The sequence below is a fragment of the Astatotilapia calliptera genome, chromosome 7 (genome assembly GCF_900246225.1).
Source record: "Astatotilapia calliptera chromosome 7, fAstCal1.2, whole genome shotgun sequence".
Taxonomy (NCBI): domain Eukaryota; kingdom Metazoa; phylum Chordata; class Actinopteri; order Cichliformes; family Cichlidae; genus Astatotilapia; species Astatotilapia calliptera.
Window position 1 is genome coordinate 22,679,907 of NC_039308.1, and position 16,527 is coordinate 22,696,433.

At 42.4% G+C, this 16,527-nt stretch overlaps 1 protein-coding gene and 1 long non-coding RNA gene across 2 annotated transcripts; both read right to left on the bottom strand.

Annotated features, from left to right (window-relative positions):
* Window positions 1-7,376: 7,376 nt before the first annotated feature.
* LOC113027354 (ATP-dependent RNA helicase DDX54-like) lies at window positions 7,377-13,907 on the bottom strand. The gene is made up of 7 exons (XM_026176971.1): window positions 13,892-13,907; window positions 13,056-13,105; window positions 8,682-8,830; window positions 8,478-8,591; window positions 8,278-8,388; window positions 8,071-8,162; window positions 7,377-7,907 (listed from the first exon to the last, which is right to left on the bottom strand). The coding sequence occupies exons 1-7, from the start codon at window positions 13,905-13,907 to the stop codon at window positions 7,666-7,668; spliced, it is 774 nt and encodes a 257-aa protein (XP_026032756.1). The 3' UTR covers window positions 7,377-7,665.
* A 1-nt stretch (window position 13,908) lies between these two features.
* Window positions 13,909-15,959, bottom strand: LOC113025758 (uncharacterized). Its single transcript, XR_003272833.1, has 6 exons — window positions 15,891-15,959; window positions 15,214-15,362; window positions 15,010-15,123; window positions 14,810-14,920; window positions 14,595-14,686; window positions 13,909-14,439 (listed from the first exon to the last, which is right to left on the bottom strand). It is a non-coding gene; the product is annotated as an uncharacterized LOC113025758 (long non-coding RNA).
* Window positions 15,960-16,527: the final 568 nt, after the last annotated feature.

The following is a 16,527-nucleotide window of genomic DNA, read 5'->3' on the forward strand; positions in this document are numbered from 1 at the left end:
TCATGCAAAACTTGCTAAATTAACAGAACATTACTTTACCGTTTTCTCCAGAAAGCCCCTTTGTTCTGCGGCAGTGAAGCTGCACAGCGTATAATAGTGAACCCCCCCCCCCCAAATCCAAATGCAGGCTTCTGCTGCTGCCAGTGCTGGATAGAAGATGAGAATACTCAGAAGGGCAGAAAGCAAGCAAGCAACGCACTGACCCAACCTCCCCAGCAAGCTTCCCATCACACACAGCTCTCTTATGGCAAAACACATCGATCAAGCTGGTGTGTGATGCGTGCATGAGGGTGTCCATGTGCAGCTGTTCATGTGGCCGGTGCGGTCAAGTCAAGACATTACACGTGACAGATTTTTGTGTCTTTTCCAAATTTTGTTTTCCTCTTATGCACATTAATAACTGCATGTCTGATACCCATTGCTGGAGCACAACATCTAAAGCTGCTTTCAGAGGAAGTGAGGAAATGACACACCCCAGCTCTCTGCTGCATCCCATTGGGTGCTTTGAGAATTAGGGAGAGACAGATTGGGGTTTTTGAAAAGCAGCAGACCATTTACAAAGTGTCATACATGTTTCCTGCTCATCCTTGTGTAAAGAGAAAATGCTCAGGTAAAAGCCTCTCAGTGTTTACCTCATGCTGCCAATTGTAGCCCATCCTCGTCTATACCCCCTTTTCTTCTCTGTTGAGACTCAGTATGGTTACATTCTAGCCAGAGGAGGCTAAGCCTTTCACACTTCTGGGTCACTGCACTTCCTAGCGAAACCTAGCAATATGTGCCAATTTCCAACCACTTAGCCTCACTAATAATAACCCCTGACATAATACCTCAGGGAGGCAGATGTTAGTTGTTTCATGCACTTTTGTTGGGGTTTTTTGTTATTTATTTATTTGTTTTGGGGGCATTCTTTGGCGTTTTTTCCATGATTTTCTAGGTCAAACGATACAGTTGTGATGACCAGCTGATTCACTGGAAATGCTTTTAGCGTCTTGGGTACAAGGCTTCACTGTTCTCAGCATGTAGATGAGACAAAGAAAGCTTTCAGCAATTCTGTTCTGTTAATCAGAAAGGAAAACATTAATGTTTCCAAGAGATGGTTTTCCAGGAGGGCAACTTAGTGTAAACATTCAGTCCGTCGAAGCAAACACAACCTCATTGTTAACTGGAAAGTTTTAAGGTGATTTTTGTCCAGAGCATGAGCACAACTATTTTAAGCTGGGAGACTCTAATGTGCTGCCATATTGTCCGACTTCTCTATGGCACAAGGAAGACGCTGCACTTTGTGAGTAGCAGATGTGTTGATCACTAACACTGTTTAGACCAGGAGGATAGTATTATACATAAGTAAGTGCCTTGGTTTACCAACACCAACACATACTTACACTGTAAAATTCTGCCTGTGAACTGTGGATGTAAGAGTCCAACTGAGGTCAAGGGTTGGAAATTAGCAATAGCTGTAAACTGTCCGTATTGGAAGTAGTAGTAGTTAAACTGCATTGTTGATATTAAATAATAATAAATAAATAAATAAAAACCCAAAAAATAACAAAGCACTTGTCAAAGTCATTCTAGAAGAGCTGATGAAATAGCTGTTGTTTGCCACTTTTGCCTCTGGTCACCCTGCCACAACTATCAAACATCTAATTACTGTCAAAGCAGTCTGTCACCTACGTCACCCCGTCTAACGTGCGAAAAAGACAAGCACGTCCGGCACTGTACACTTCAATGAGGTAGCTTGTACTTGAGATTTAATGTGCCCGAGATAAGCGGTAGAATGAAATTCAAGATGTGCGTGTAAGAGGTCTCCTTAAATAGGTCTAAAAAAGATATTAAATGAAGTACTCACTTAATAACAATGAACCGTTTAGTTGTATGGCACTTATAAAAATCAGAATCACAAAAATCAAAGTAAACCTATGAAAATAGACCATGCAGGATCCAAATGGAATGTTAAAACTAGAATGAGCTACAATGTGATTGTAACAAATAGGTTAAAGTTAACATGAAAATCAAAATTTTTAAATAATAAGATGAAGTTAAGCTAATAATGTCAAAATGTTTAATCAAACTAGCTTCTCAGTCTTGAGAACATTGCCTTAAATTTATTGCTATAAAAGTCTTAAGTTCTCCTGCTTATAAATGCTTTTAAAAGGTGCACTCTGTGGTGTCTGTTCACAGTACTTTTTCAGTGTTGCCTTTATGGCTGGCAGTTGTTGCAGGATTGCTTGAACTATTGTTACTGCATTAGATTTTCTACCAGGCTGAATTTTAGCTGAATTTTATTTTATTTTTTTCACTCTGTGTAGTCAGCTTTGCCCATTAACTGTTGCTTTGAACAAGTATCTGTCTTTAGTATTCAGTAACACTAACAAGTATTGACATGTACTTTGACATGTATGAATCTGAATTAGGGAGTTGTTATCTAGATGTAATGTGTTCTCCCACTGGGAACCCATAACGTAACATAGGGCTGCTCGATTATGGCAAAAATGGTAATCACGATTATTTTCACTGAAATTGAGATCTCGATTATTTGACCATATTTATTTAACCCTTTAAGACCTACTATAGAACCAAGTCCGCCAGAGCTTATATTATTTTTTTACATGTTGTAGTGCCATTTGTGGGAGCATTTCAAGTTGCTAAATAACTGTTATAGCCCATATTTTAATAATATGTATGCATTAAGTCCATAGTAACTACATTAATTGCAAAAAAGTGCAATAAATTACAAAAAAAAAATTGAAAATCGTTTTTGTTTTTTTACATATATTTCTACTTGGAGAAATTTAAGAGGTTTATCCCTCAAAACTTTAAATACAAAAAAGTTGCAAAAAATAGTTTCCCACCACAGGAAATTTATTTTGAGTGTCTTCATAGTTTTATCTTGGAGATACACCAATTTTATATACTGCAGGAAAAACAAAAAAAACAATCCTATGATGCAAATTTGCAAAGAAAACAGCATATGCATCAAAATAAACTATTTCCAGCAGTGCAATTCGAGCTCTAAGCATCCCAGCAACTATTCAGAAAAGTCAAACATGACCAGTGTAGGCTTTTAAGGCCTACAAGTAAAAAACTACATTTCCGCGAAAATGACGTCACGTCCGGTTTCGGCCAGGAAATGGCGGACATGCAACAGTTCGGGCTGACGACTTTTTCACTGTGGGAAGTGTTACGAACAGCTGATCGGATCGGCAAAGCCTGTTTCTGGAATATTACGTTTTTGTTCCTGCAAGCGCTTTTTATGCAATTTTTGCAAAGCTTTATGTGGAAGGAAACCGTGACCGAGGACAAGCTGATGGCATCAGATGTAAGTACAACTCCTCCGGTTTCATATGCAAAACAAATTATTGCGCTAGCTTACACGGTTCAGGTTCTACAGGGATTTAAAAATAGTTACACAAAACGGAGCGTGCTGCTCTGACCGGATTTAAAGGGTTAACAATGACTTTAAAAAATAATATAAAATAGTGTGCAACACCACTGAAGTTTTTTTACCTCTCTTTTCAACCAACAGCAGTCACTCTCCAAATAACTTCTGCTTAGCTTTCCGAGCTTCCCTCGGGTCCTCTTAATCAGCGGTCTCAAACCTTTTTTGCGCCACGGACCGGTTTATGCCCGACAATATTTTCACGGACCGGCCTTTAAGGTGTCGCGGATAAATGAGGGAGGGGCTAATAATCGGCTCAGTCATTTTTAATGATCGTTGAAAGCCCAGATCGTAATCGTGATTAAAATTCGATTAATTGAGCAGCCCTAACGTAACACTTGTCAGAGTTACTCCAGATTTGGATAAGCTCTGTAGTTGTCATGGTCCTGCGACCATGACTCAGTGACTTTATGTTTATGTTCTTTATTGCATCTGAGTCCTCCTTTCCACTCTTCACACGGCCGCTGCCCCGGACCGTGACAGTACGACGCGACCACAACATGGACCCAGCAGCGCTTAACCCGTCCAAGGAGCTACGGGAGAATCTAATCGATGCCACACAGGAGCTTATTGACCTGTGGCTGGAAAACCCGGGCCTATAGAGAGGCGGCTACAGCGTCTGGTGACCGGTCTCCCATGGCTTCTAGGCTCGCTATGTCCGTGGGAGCGGGAGTTTCTCCTTTTGGACCTTGGACTACACCCCCCGTCTGCATTCACTTTCGAGCAGCCCGATGCGGTGAGTCAGCGGGATGCATTGCTTTCCCCAGTTTCCGGGACTTTGTTTTCTGGGGCTATTCAGAGCGGGATGGGAGACTGTATGGATCGCTTACCTACCTTCGTGGTAACGGATCCTTCCCAAGTGGGCGTATACAAACCCACTGCAAAACTGGCATACTGTGTCTCTGCCACTCCTTCTGAGCCAGGACTTCATTGCCATTCTCCGGCTCAGTTCTGTGTCCAGCCACAAGCTTCCCAGTCTGTAGCTCAACCATTAGCCTCCCTTAAGCCACAATTTTCACACTGTTTTTCCACCGCTGTTTCTGAGCAGGGAGACAAACTGTTTCACTACGGATCTGTTCCTCAAAAGCTGGCTACATTAGAGACTATTGCTCACTCCGGGGCTTCCCCAGAGGCTGGGTTTCTGCCCTCAGCTTACTCTGGACCCCTGGAGGCCAAGATGCCAGCTGTGAACTGCACCGGGCTGTCACTGCCTGAGCAGGGTCAGTGCTCTGCGCAGCTGCAGCCCTCCTTATGTGTGCCGGAGGCCCACGTGCCTACTGGTTTTGTTTCATATGTGCCAGAGGCCCACGTGCCTACTGGTTTTGTTTCATATGTGCCAGAGGCCCACGTGCCTACTGGTTTTGTTTCATGTGTGCCAGAGGCCCACGTGCCTACTGGTTTTGTTTCATGTGTGCCGGGGGCCCCGGTGCCCACTGGTTCTGCGGCTGTTTTCGCTGGGGGGCCCGAGGAGCCCGTCCAGCCTCCTGCTTCGCCTGCTGGGGGGCCCGAGGAGCCCGTCCAGCCTCATGCCACACTGACTGCCACGTCGGCTGGGGGGCCCGAGGATCCCGTCCGGCCACCTGTGGCTGCTTCTCCACCTGTGGCTGCAGCGCCGCCTCCTGCAGTATCATCACCTGCAGCGCTACCACCTGCTACTGCCACGCCTCAGTCTGAAGCTTCAGCCTCGCCTGGTTCTGGTCCAGCTTCATCCTCACCTGGCCCAGCTTCAGCTTCAGCTTCAGCCTCGTCTGGTCCAGCTTCGGCTACAGCTTCATCCTCGCCTGGCCCAGCTTCAGCTACAGCGTCAGCTTCGCCTGGCCCAGCTTCGGCTACAGCTTCTTCATCGCCTGGTCCGGCTTCATCCTCGCCTGGCCCGGTTTCATCCACGCCTGGTCCGGCTTCATCCACGCCTGGCCCGGTTCCATCCTCGCCTGATTCTGGTCCAGCTTCATCCTCACCTTTCCCAGCTTCAGCTACAGCGTCAGCTTCGCCTAGCCCAGCTTCAGCTACAGCTTCGTCCTCGCCCGGCCCGGCTTCAGCTACAGCTTCTTCATCGCCTGGCCCGGTTTCATCCACGCCTGGCCCGGTTTCATCCACGCCTGGCCCGGTTTCATCTCCAGCTTCATCCACGCCTGGTCCGGCTTCGGCTTCTGCTTCAGCATCGCCTGGTCCAGCCTCCGTGTCTGCATCCTCGTCTGGTCCAGCCTCCGTGTCTGCATCATCGTCTGGTCCAGCCTCCGTGTCTGCATCATCATCTCCGCCTGCTGCGGTCCCGGCTTCCGTGCCCTCAGCCTCGCCTGGCCCAGCCTCGTTTGGGTCTGGAGCTAAACGGCCGTTTTCTGGACCGCTGGCTAGGCTGCTGGCCAGGCGCCGTCACCTGAGCGGCCGCCGTTGCCTTCCGCACGGCCGGCCCCCGGACCCTCTTCGCCTGAGCGGCCGCCGTTGCCTTCCGCACGGCCGGCCCCCGGACCCTCTTCGCCTGAGCGGCCGCCGTTGCCTTCCGCACGGCCGGCCTCCTGAACCTTTTGTGCGCCTCCACGGCCTTCTTCGTGGCCGGCCTCCTGAACTGTCCCATCCTGGCCTCCTGTGTTATCGGGCCCCTGGCCGGCCACCTGAACTGTGTTTTGGACTCTGCTCCCCTGTGAGTTTTTTTTTTTTGTGAACATTTGTTTGGGACTCTGGGGCCTCCGTCTTTGGTCTTGGCCCGGTCCCTCCGTTACCCTGCGTACTCTGCATTTCTCCGTGAATCCCCTGCGTGCTCTCCCTGCTGTTCTCCCTTCATGTTCAGGTTTGCCACTCCCTTTGTGTAGTTTCTCCCAGTTTAGTTCATCCTTAGTTCTGTTTGCCATCTCCACTTTATGTTCAGTATTGTCAATAAATCACCTTCACATCTGAGTAAGTGCTGCATCTGAGTCCTCCTTTCCACTCTTCACACGGCCGCTGCCCCGGACCGTGACAGTAGTCCTGTTGTTAAGAACTCATAGGAATGAGATGTTATTAATAAACCCAGTGGCACAAAGGACTCTTTAATGAGCTGCAATGAGAAATCAATAAATTGTAGGTATTGATTGTTTTACCTAATGTCATTTGCAGTGAAGACCATGCAGCTCATGAGAACACAATGATGTATTTATAGATATTTTATAGCACGCTTTTAGATTGTCTATACAAGAGAGCATGTGGATAAAAAAGCATGGACACATATGGTACTAATAATTTTAAAATCAGTTCTGCTGTAGTTAGAATAATATGTTTTGTTCAGAAGGGGCTGTTTGCATTGGACTTCTTTACATAGCAGGTTGCCAACAACATACAGTAAGCAATTAATTCTATTAATGGGGTAAACATTATCATAGAGGACGCCAGACACTATGTGGGGAATGCCATGTCTCGATGAGGTATTATCAAGATCGCATTAATAGTTTAATGTAATATGTTGTAGACATTTTATCTGAAACTACTAGAAACACAGAAGATATGTAAGGTGCTAAAATTAAAGTTTTCATTGGTCAGCGTTTGGGAATGCACAGAGGTTCTCTGGGAGGTCAACAGTCTCTAGGCCTGTGTGAACGGGGCTTTAACTTTCTGCTTCCTTGCTGTGATGCATTTGCTCCATATCCTCTTTCTCTTCCTGTTAGCTGATGGTCACAGTCTAGATAATACAAAGCCTCCCATGTCGCTCCTGATGCCTGCTTCATCCATTGGTATTAGAACTTTTTGCAACAATTACTGGAATTGATTTCGAAGATGGTCTATTTCAGGAGAGAATTATATGTTTCTTTGCTTACTAGAACACTTTTTACCAGATAATGCAGCGCTGCGATGTGTCTGCATCAAATATATATATAGATAGATAGATAGGTGAGACGATTTTTGAAACTAACTGCAAATTAAGCACACAATATTTAATATCTGTATTTTACCATTTTGATAAGACATATTTCAGTACTCCAAAACACTTTTATTAGACAGCCAACATGCTTACAAGTAGTAAATCCAGGTTAGTGGATCATAATTAAACATCACTCTGTGGCAAACGCAGAGTTCAGCAGGCCATCAAGGAAGAAGTGACGTGCATTTCTGCAGTGTAAAGATTCACAAATGATTTTCTCCTTAATCTACAGTCACACAAAGCACCAGGAAAATCTTTGGTGATGTTCTCAGATGATTCTGACGCTTATCACCCAGTTCCTCGTGATGTCCTCCACACCATCAACCCTCTGTCCTCCTCACAGTTTCTTCCTCAGCTTGCCTTTCTTATGGCCACCCCTTCCAAAACCTGACTTTTTAACTTCTCCGAGCCACTTTTTGTTCTTGGAGCGGAGCTTCCTCATCCCCCCGCCCTGCAGGAACTGGTGCTTCTGCTTTTTCTTGCGCTGCTTCATGATCTGATCCTTTGTTTTCAGCTCCGAGCGTGCTTTGTGGTCACCGGAGCTCTGTACGTTTGGACCTCGTCGGCCACGGCCACGACCTGGGAGAAGCACGACACAACAAAGAGGTTGGAGGTTATAGCTCGCAAGGCTGGAAGAGGGACTTGAAGTATTTACCTTTAGAGTTGAGTTAAAACATGGTGGCTGATGGTCTATATTTAACAGGCAGACATGTTTGTGCTATTCATTTTAATGCCTTCCTACCTCTTGCTGGCTTCCTGCCTCCTCCGCCTGTTTCTCCATCTGATCCAGATCCTGTATCATCAATCTTGTATTTTTTCTTCCACTCCTCATAACTGACATGTTGTCAAGTGATACAACATCTTCACAGTACAGCTTAATATTGTCATAGGAGTAGAGAAGAGAGTCATTGAGAGCAGCACACAGAGAAGCTTTTTGTTGGAAGGATACAAGTTCTTCCTGTTCTTCTTGTTACTGATAACCTGACCGCTGTCTGTTTTGATCTTCTTCTTCTGGTCTTCTTTTCCCGTTTCTCTCACAAAACGCTTCCTCTTACGGTCCCTAAAAAAAGAAGGGGGAAAAAAGACTTTAAATTATAGTTTGAAATGACCATTTGGTGGATACTGAGTCAAACATAGGGAAATTTGTACCATTTCATCATTTTCTTCTGCTGGTTAAGGCGATCGCCTTCATCTCCCATGAGATCAAGGACAGCTGAAGAGGCCTGCTGTTCAAAAGCACTGCCCTCTCCACCGAGACTCAACCTGTCGACGCATAACACAGGACAAAACAGCATAAAACACAAAGCCATTCACATTTTTTAAAGAAACAGATGAAACAGTTTAATGCCTCACCCTCTCTCAGAGTCAAAGTCTTTAGGTCTGTAAGGGATATAATACTCTTCATCTTTGCCTGACTGCCTCTTTTTCTTGGTCTTTGGTCGCTCTTCGCCATTTTCCTGCTGACCTCTTCTTTTACCACCTACCACCTCTGAAAACACCCCCTGGTGGAAATAGAAAGAATTACATGGCACAAAGTGACAAAGCATGATACAGAGATCCTACTATCTTCCTCTTCCTCTTGTATACAACATCATCTACATCAAAACTGCACTTTATTTTGCTTCTTCTTCATCAGACAGCACAAACAACTTTCTCATTTTGACTCAAATATTGGTTTTGAATGAAAATTCTGCAACAATCCTGGGTGTTTATTCAACTTGTGAGCAGGTTTTCTAATCCACCGTACGATTATTATTGACACTAGTACATGTTCGTGCTGCTGGCAAACTAATACACTCAAGAACATATAGCAAAGGAAAGAAGTGAAAAGTAGGTCTTGCCTACATAAATAAACATAAGACAGTTGTGAAACTTTGACATAGTAACATCTGCAGTAATATTTACACCTGTGATGAGATCTCACCAGCATTAGCCTTATTTTGAAACCAAGATTGTTTACACAGAGTTTGTAATTGCAGAGAAATGCTCCATTTATTTTGGTCATTTCATTTTTGAGCAGGAAGTTCACCTTTTTTGTTATAGCCTTTAGATGAATAGAGTTTTCCAATTAAATACATATTCTTTAAATAATGTTCCCTCTTATAAAAAGTAGGATAATTTTTAAAAAAAAATTTAAAAAATGTATTATACCTCTATTACTTAGAAAAAAACCCTGTTTTTTTCTGTTGTCTGTTATATAACGTTAGTGATGCTCGTTTCAATTCATTTCTTAATCAGCTAAACAGGTCAGTTAAGAAACAGTCAAATATTAAGTTAAATTTGAAAACGGTTTAAAAAAAAATATCCCCATTCCAAAATGTCACATGACAATCTCATTGGCTCACGGAGTTATGATGTCACTACACGATCCTTTGAAGTTTGTCCTTAAACAGGGGTGACACACAGCAGTTTTTTAGTTCGTGTCCTCGCAGCATTTGTGTTTGCAGCCTTCACGCGTTCACCACAGAAACTTTTGGAAACCTTTTCAGAGTTGTCGTGTACAACCTTCAACATGTATCCAACAAGACACCAACCAAGGCAAAAAGATTACGCCGCTTCTCCTTCCTGTCGTGGCCAGCCAAGTGACCTCTTAGCCGTCCAAAGGGCATTACATGACAGTAGGAAGGAAAACTACCATCTCCAGAATAAAATTCAACAGATTGAAGAAGAGAAACTTCAACTGGAGGAGAAGTGTAGACAGATGGAAGCGCAAAATAAGAACCTGGAAGAAAGACAAAAACGCCAGCCCGACATAAATATTATTAATGAGGGTTGGGGAATCAAGTTTGGACAAGCCCGAGAGCAGATTGTCTTCCTAATTAAGGAAAACAAGCAAAAGAGCGTGGAACTAAAGGAGATGTCCAACCAGCTTAAAGACAGCAAAGCTACTGTTGAGAAGACAGAATGGGATCTCCAATATATGGACCAAATGAATCGGCTGCTCCAAACAAACTTCGATGAAGCTGTGAAAAAAAATAAAGAAATCCTCCAACAGAAGGAAGAACAGGAGAAAAGGCAAAGAGACATGGAGCACAAACTCAAAGTCACGGAGGAAAAATACAGAATGCTGAAAGAGAAGGTGGATGATACTCTGCGCCAAAATAAAGACCTTCTTCACGAGAAAAAGCAACTAGAAGGGGAAAAAGAAAAACTGGACAAACAATGCTCGCACATGCAGAAAAGGATGGAGCAAATGGCGAGAAACAACTCCGAGCTCACTAAGGGGATATTGTTGGAATACAACAACTTGAAGCGCAAACACACTGAAATGCAGGCGCAAAAGCAAGAACAAGACAACATACATGACGACCTGCAGCGTACGCTCCAAGATATCCACAAAAGAAATGAGGAGCTACAAGACATGTACAAAGAAGTACAACAAAGAAACGCAGACATGCACAAGGACAAGATAATGCAGGAGGAAACATCCGAAGAGCTCAGGGAAAAGCTTGAAGAAAAACAAGCAACCTTGGAAGAGGTGGAGAAAACGTGCAAGAAGCTTGAGAAACAAAACGTAGAAACCATCGATGAGTTGAGAACCCTCATCCTGGAAAAAAAAGCTCTTGTAGAAAACTGCATGAAAAAGAAGAACAAACGCTTCCGCTGGCCCTGGAGGAGGAACTCTACTGCTTCCTCACCTGGTGTAGCCTCGTCTTGCTCCACCTCTGTTCACCTCCCCAACCAGTCCCGGCAGTTGACTGTCCCCTCCTGAGCCTGGTTCTGCCGGAGGTTTCTGCCCGTTTAAAGGCAGTTTTTCCTCCCCACTGTCGCCTAGTGCGTGCTCAGAGGGGATTGTTGGGGTTTTCTCTCCTCTACCTTGTTTCATTATTTACTTAACGTTTTGTTCTTACTTCATTTTACCTTGTTTCATTATTTACTTAACTTTTTGTGCTTACTTCATTTTACCTTGTTTCATTATTTACTTAACTTTTTGTGCTTACTTCATTTTACCTTGTTTTGTTATTTACTTGTTAACGTTTCGTTCTTACTTCATTTTACCTTGTTTCATTATTTACTTGTTGACGTTTTGTTCTTACTTCATTTTACCTTGTTTCATTATTTACTTGTTTAACTTTTTCTTTTTCAACTTATTCATAAAACAATAAACCAATTGAATTTATCCTTTGAGTATTTTTCATCTTTTCATCTATAACTTTTTCAAACATTCATATCTGTCATTTATCTTCTTCTTGAAACCTCATAAATGGTGAAGGAAAAATCCTGGAACATGGTTTGAAACACTGAAATTGTTTCAGCTGAAACCGGCAAAGTCATACGTGTGTGTGTGTGTGTGTGTGTGTGTGTGTGTGTGTGTGTGTGTGTGTGTGTGTGTGTGTGTGTTACTCTGTACATGAAACAACTTTGTAGAAAACCATTTTCCTGTCGAAACATTAGCAAACACAAACAAAGTGTTATTAACAAACGAATTACTAATATCCCTCTCTATGATAGTGATTTATTTTCTTACGGGATTAAAACTGTAAATTTTACCAAACTAAAGAAAGTAATACAAAGTAATAAAACTTTTTATCATTTAGTTAAGATCCAACATCCATTCTTTTCATAGTTGGTTGCTACCACCAGAGGGCGACATGGAGTACTTTTACCCATGTAGAGAAACATAAACGCTCATATATTACACACGCACCAACATTTTACTGTCTATTACTACATCAGTCTGTTTACATTAAACTGATATTGATAAATAAACTCACAAATATAGCTTCATGAATTTGGTAACGTCCTGTAAGTCATATCGTCAAATGCTTTTGTTCCAAAATAAAAAGGCTGTTGAAATAATGATTGGTGTGGTTTTTACAGGTGAATGAGCAGCAGAATAACTACAGAGAATCTGTGAATACATGAATGACCTTTTGTAATATGCCTTTAGCCTATTAGTGCCCTGAAAGAGTGGAGATTTTACCTATTTTAGCAAAATGATCTACAAACTGTATGGGTGAATATAGGAGCTTGTTAACAGGTTAGCATGTCCAACTAACAGACAGGAAAATGAGCTATGTATTTTTTAGATATCATGTTATCAGCTGACCACTGAAAGCTCTTTCTGCATATATCTTCTACACGTTCTGTCTCTTGTCACGTGTGTGTTTATATTTAAATCATGTATGTTGATTATTTAAATATGCTTTTTCATTCATTTTTAAAAAATGTCAACAGCTGTCGTTTACAGATTCATTGTTTACTATATGCTATATATATATATGAACATGAACAAAACTGAAAACACTGGGTCACCGACCCAGGAACCCTGACAATATGTATTTTACCTGGTTAATGTGTGTGGCGGGGCGTGGTCTGCAGCGCCGCTGCAGGGGAGGCGGACGCACCTGAGCGGCACCCGCGATCACGCCTCGGCGCCTTAACGTCTGTGCTCTCTATGCTGTTGTGTTGGTATGTGTCGGGCTGTGAGCTTTAACACCGGCTGTATGCATACAGCAACCGTGTGTGAAAAGTGGTCAATAAAGAGAAGCTGTAAAGCGTGTTCATGGAAACATCGTTGGGTCTGCCGTGATATGTTTACAATGGGACTTCTGCTCCTGAATCTCTGCGCACAGCGTCTGCAAATCGGAGCTGTATGAAGTCACTTTCATCTTTATGCAGGACTGTAAGCTGTCATCTGTGAGGCGTGAGCGGTGTTTGTTTTTAACATAGTTCACGGTGGAGCTGCTGACATAATGTGGATCCGAAGATTGATAATTAGCCTACCTGGGGTTGAAAGTCTCGATAAATGCACGGCGTTTCGGCGGGTATATCGGCTTCCGCAAGTGTGACGCTTATTTTGAGCGTTCAAAAACTAATAGAATATAATTTTATATTTATATTTCATTTCAATATCACAGTAATCTTCCAATTTAGAACTACAAGTTAAAAAAGAACTAACATAAATAAAATACACTTCAGCTAATTACTTAAAAAAATAATTTATTTTCCCAAACCACGCAGAGCCGCACTAAAAGGACTAAAGAGCCGCAGGTTGCTGACCCCTGCACTAACCTATTCAGCTGCTTGTGAATGCAAATATCTAATCAGCCAATCACATGCCAGAAAAAAAAGGGTGATTTAAGTGACTTTGAAGGCAGCATTGCTGTTGGTGACAGATGGGCTGTTTTACGTTTTTCAGACACTCCTGATCTTCTCAAATTTTTTCAGGAATTTACAGAGAACAGTCCAAACTGAAAAGCGAAATAAACATTTCCCTGGGTAAAAATGCCTTGTTGATTGCAGAAGTCAGAGGGGCGTGGCCATGCTGAAGGCAAGAGGAATTCTAAGCCAGTTTCTCAACCCAGCCCATCTGATATCAGTAACCACAACACATTCAAAGTCAATTAAAAGTCGCCTTTCTTGCCCGTTCCGATGCTCGCTTTCAACTTTGAAATGAGACCACTTGGACAACAGTAATGATAAATAATTGCAAATAGAGCACGTTTACAGAATTTAATGTCATTTTTATAGAGCACCTCTTATTTTAAGAAAAGATGGGCGAGACGATTTTTGAAACTAACTGCAAATTAAGCACACAATATTTAATATCTGTATTTTACCATTTTGATAAGACATATTTCAGTACTCCAAAACACTTTTATTAGACTGCCAACATGCTTACAAGTAGTAAATCCAGGTTAGTGGATCATAATTAAACATAACTCTGTGGCAAACGCAGAGTTCAGCAGGCCATCAAGGAAGAAGTGACGTGCATTTCTGCAGTGTAAAGATGCACAAATGATTTTCTCCTTAATCTACAGTCACACAAAGCACCAGGAAAATCTTTGGTGATGTTCTCAGATGATTCTGACGCTTATCACCCAGTTCCTCGTGATGTCCTCCACACCATCAACCCTCTGTCCTCCTCACAGTTTCTTCCTCAGCTTGCCTTTCTTATGGCCACCCCTTCCAAAACCTGACTTTTTAACTTATCCGAGCCACTTTTTGTTCTTGGAGCGGAGCTTCCTCATCCCTCCGCCCTGCAGGAACTGGTGCTTCTGCTTTTTCTTGCGCTGCTTCATGATCTGATCCTTTGTTTTCAGCTCCGAGCGTGCTTTGTGGTCACCGGAGCTCTGTACGTTTGGACCTCGTCGGCCACGGCCACGACCTGGGAGAGGCACGACACAACAAAGAGGTTGGAGGTTATAGCTCGCAAGGCTGGAAGAGGGACTTGAAGTATTTACCTTTAGAGTTGAGTTAAAACATGGTGGCTGATGTTCTATATTTAACATGTTTGTGCTATTCATTTTGATGCCTTCCTACCTCTTGCTGGCTTTCTGCCTCCTCCGCCTGTTTCTCCATCTGATCCAGATCCTGTATCATCAATCTTGTATTTTTTCCTTCACTCCTCATAACTGACATGTGGACATGTTGTCAAGTGATACAACATCTTCACAGTACAGCTTAATATTGTCATAGGAGTAGAGAAGAGGGTCATTGAGAGCAGCACACAGAGAAGCTTTTTGTTGGAAGGATACAAGTTCTTCCTGTTCTTCTTGTTACTGATAACCTGACCGCTGTCTGTTTTGATCTTCTTCTTCTGGTCTTCTTTTCCCGTTTCTCTCACAAAACGCTTCCTCTTACGGTCCCTAAAAAAAGAAGGGGGAAAAAAGACTTTAAATTATAGTTTGAAATGACAATTTGGTGGATACTGAGTCAAACATAGGGAAATTTGTACCATTTCATCATTTTCTTCTGCTGGTTAAGGCGATCGCCTTCATCTCCCATGAGATCAAGGACAGCTGAAGAGGCCTGCTGTTCAAAAGCACTGCCCTCTCCACCGAGACTCAACCTGTCGACGCATAACACAGGACAAAACAGCATAAAACACAAAGCCATTCACATTTTTTAAAGAAACAGATGCAACAGTTTAATGCCTCACCCTCTCTCAGAGTCAAAGTCTTTAGGTCTGTAAGGGATATAATACTCTTCATCTTTGCCTGACTGCCTCTTTTTCTTGGTCTTTGGTCACTCTTCGCCATCTTCCTGCTGACCTCTTCTTTTACCACCTACCACCTCTGAAAACACCCCCTGGTGGAAATAGAAAGAATTACATGGTACAAAGTGACAAAGCATGATACAGAGATCCTACTATCTTCCTCTTCTAGTTTGTATACAACATCATCTACATCAAAACTGCACTTTATTTTGCTTCTTCTTCATCAGACAGCACAAACAACTTTCTCATTTTGACTCAAATATTGGTTTTGAATGAAAATTCTGAAACAATCCTGGGTGTTTATTCAACTTGTGAGCAGGTTTTCTAATCCACCGTACTATTATTATTGACACTAGTACATGTTCGTGCTGCTGGCAAACTAATACACTCAAGAACATATAGCAAAGCAAAAAAGTGAAAAGTAGGTCTTGCCTACATAAATAAACATAAGACAGTTGTGAAACTTTGACATAGTAACATCTGCAGTAATATTTACACCTGTGATGACATCTCACCAGCATTAGCCTTATTTTGAAACCAAGATTGTTTACACAGAGTTTGTAATTGCAGAGAAATGCTCCATTTATTTTGGTCATTTCATTTTTGAGCAGGAAGCTCACCTTTCTTGTTATAGCCTTTAGACGAATAGAGAGTTTTCCAATTAAATACATATTCTTTAAATAAGGTTCCCTCTTATAAAAAGTAGGATAATTAAAAAAAAAATTTAAAAAAATGTATTATACCTCTATTACTTAGAAAAAAACCCTGTTTTTTTCTGTTGTCTGTTATATAACGTTAGTGATGCTCGTTTCAATTCATTTCTTAATCAGCTAAACAGGTCAGTTAAGAAACAGTCAAATATTAAGTTAAATTTGAAAACGGTTTAAAAAAAAATATCCCCATTCCAAAATGTCACATGACAATCTCATTGGCTCACGGAGTTATGATGTCACCACACGATCCTTTGAAGTTTTTCCTTAAACAGGGGTGACACACAGCAGTTTTTTAGTTCGTGTCTTCGCAGCATTTGTGTTTGCAGCCTTCACGCGTTCACCACAGAAACTTTTGGAAACCTTTTCGTTGTTGTCGTGTACAACCTTCAACATGTATCCAACAAGACACCAACCAAGGCAAAAAGATTACGCCGCTTCTCCTTCCTGTCGTGGCCAGCCAAGTGACCTCTTAGCCGTCCAAAGGGCATTACATGACAGTAGGAAGGAAAACTACCATCTCCAGAATAAAATTCAACAGATTGAA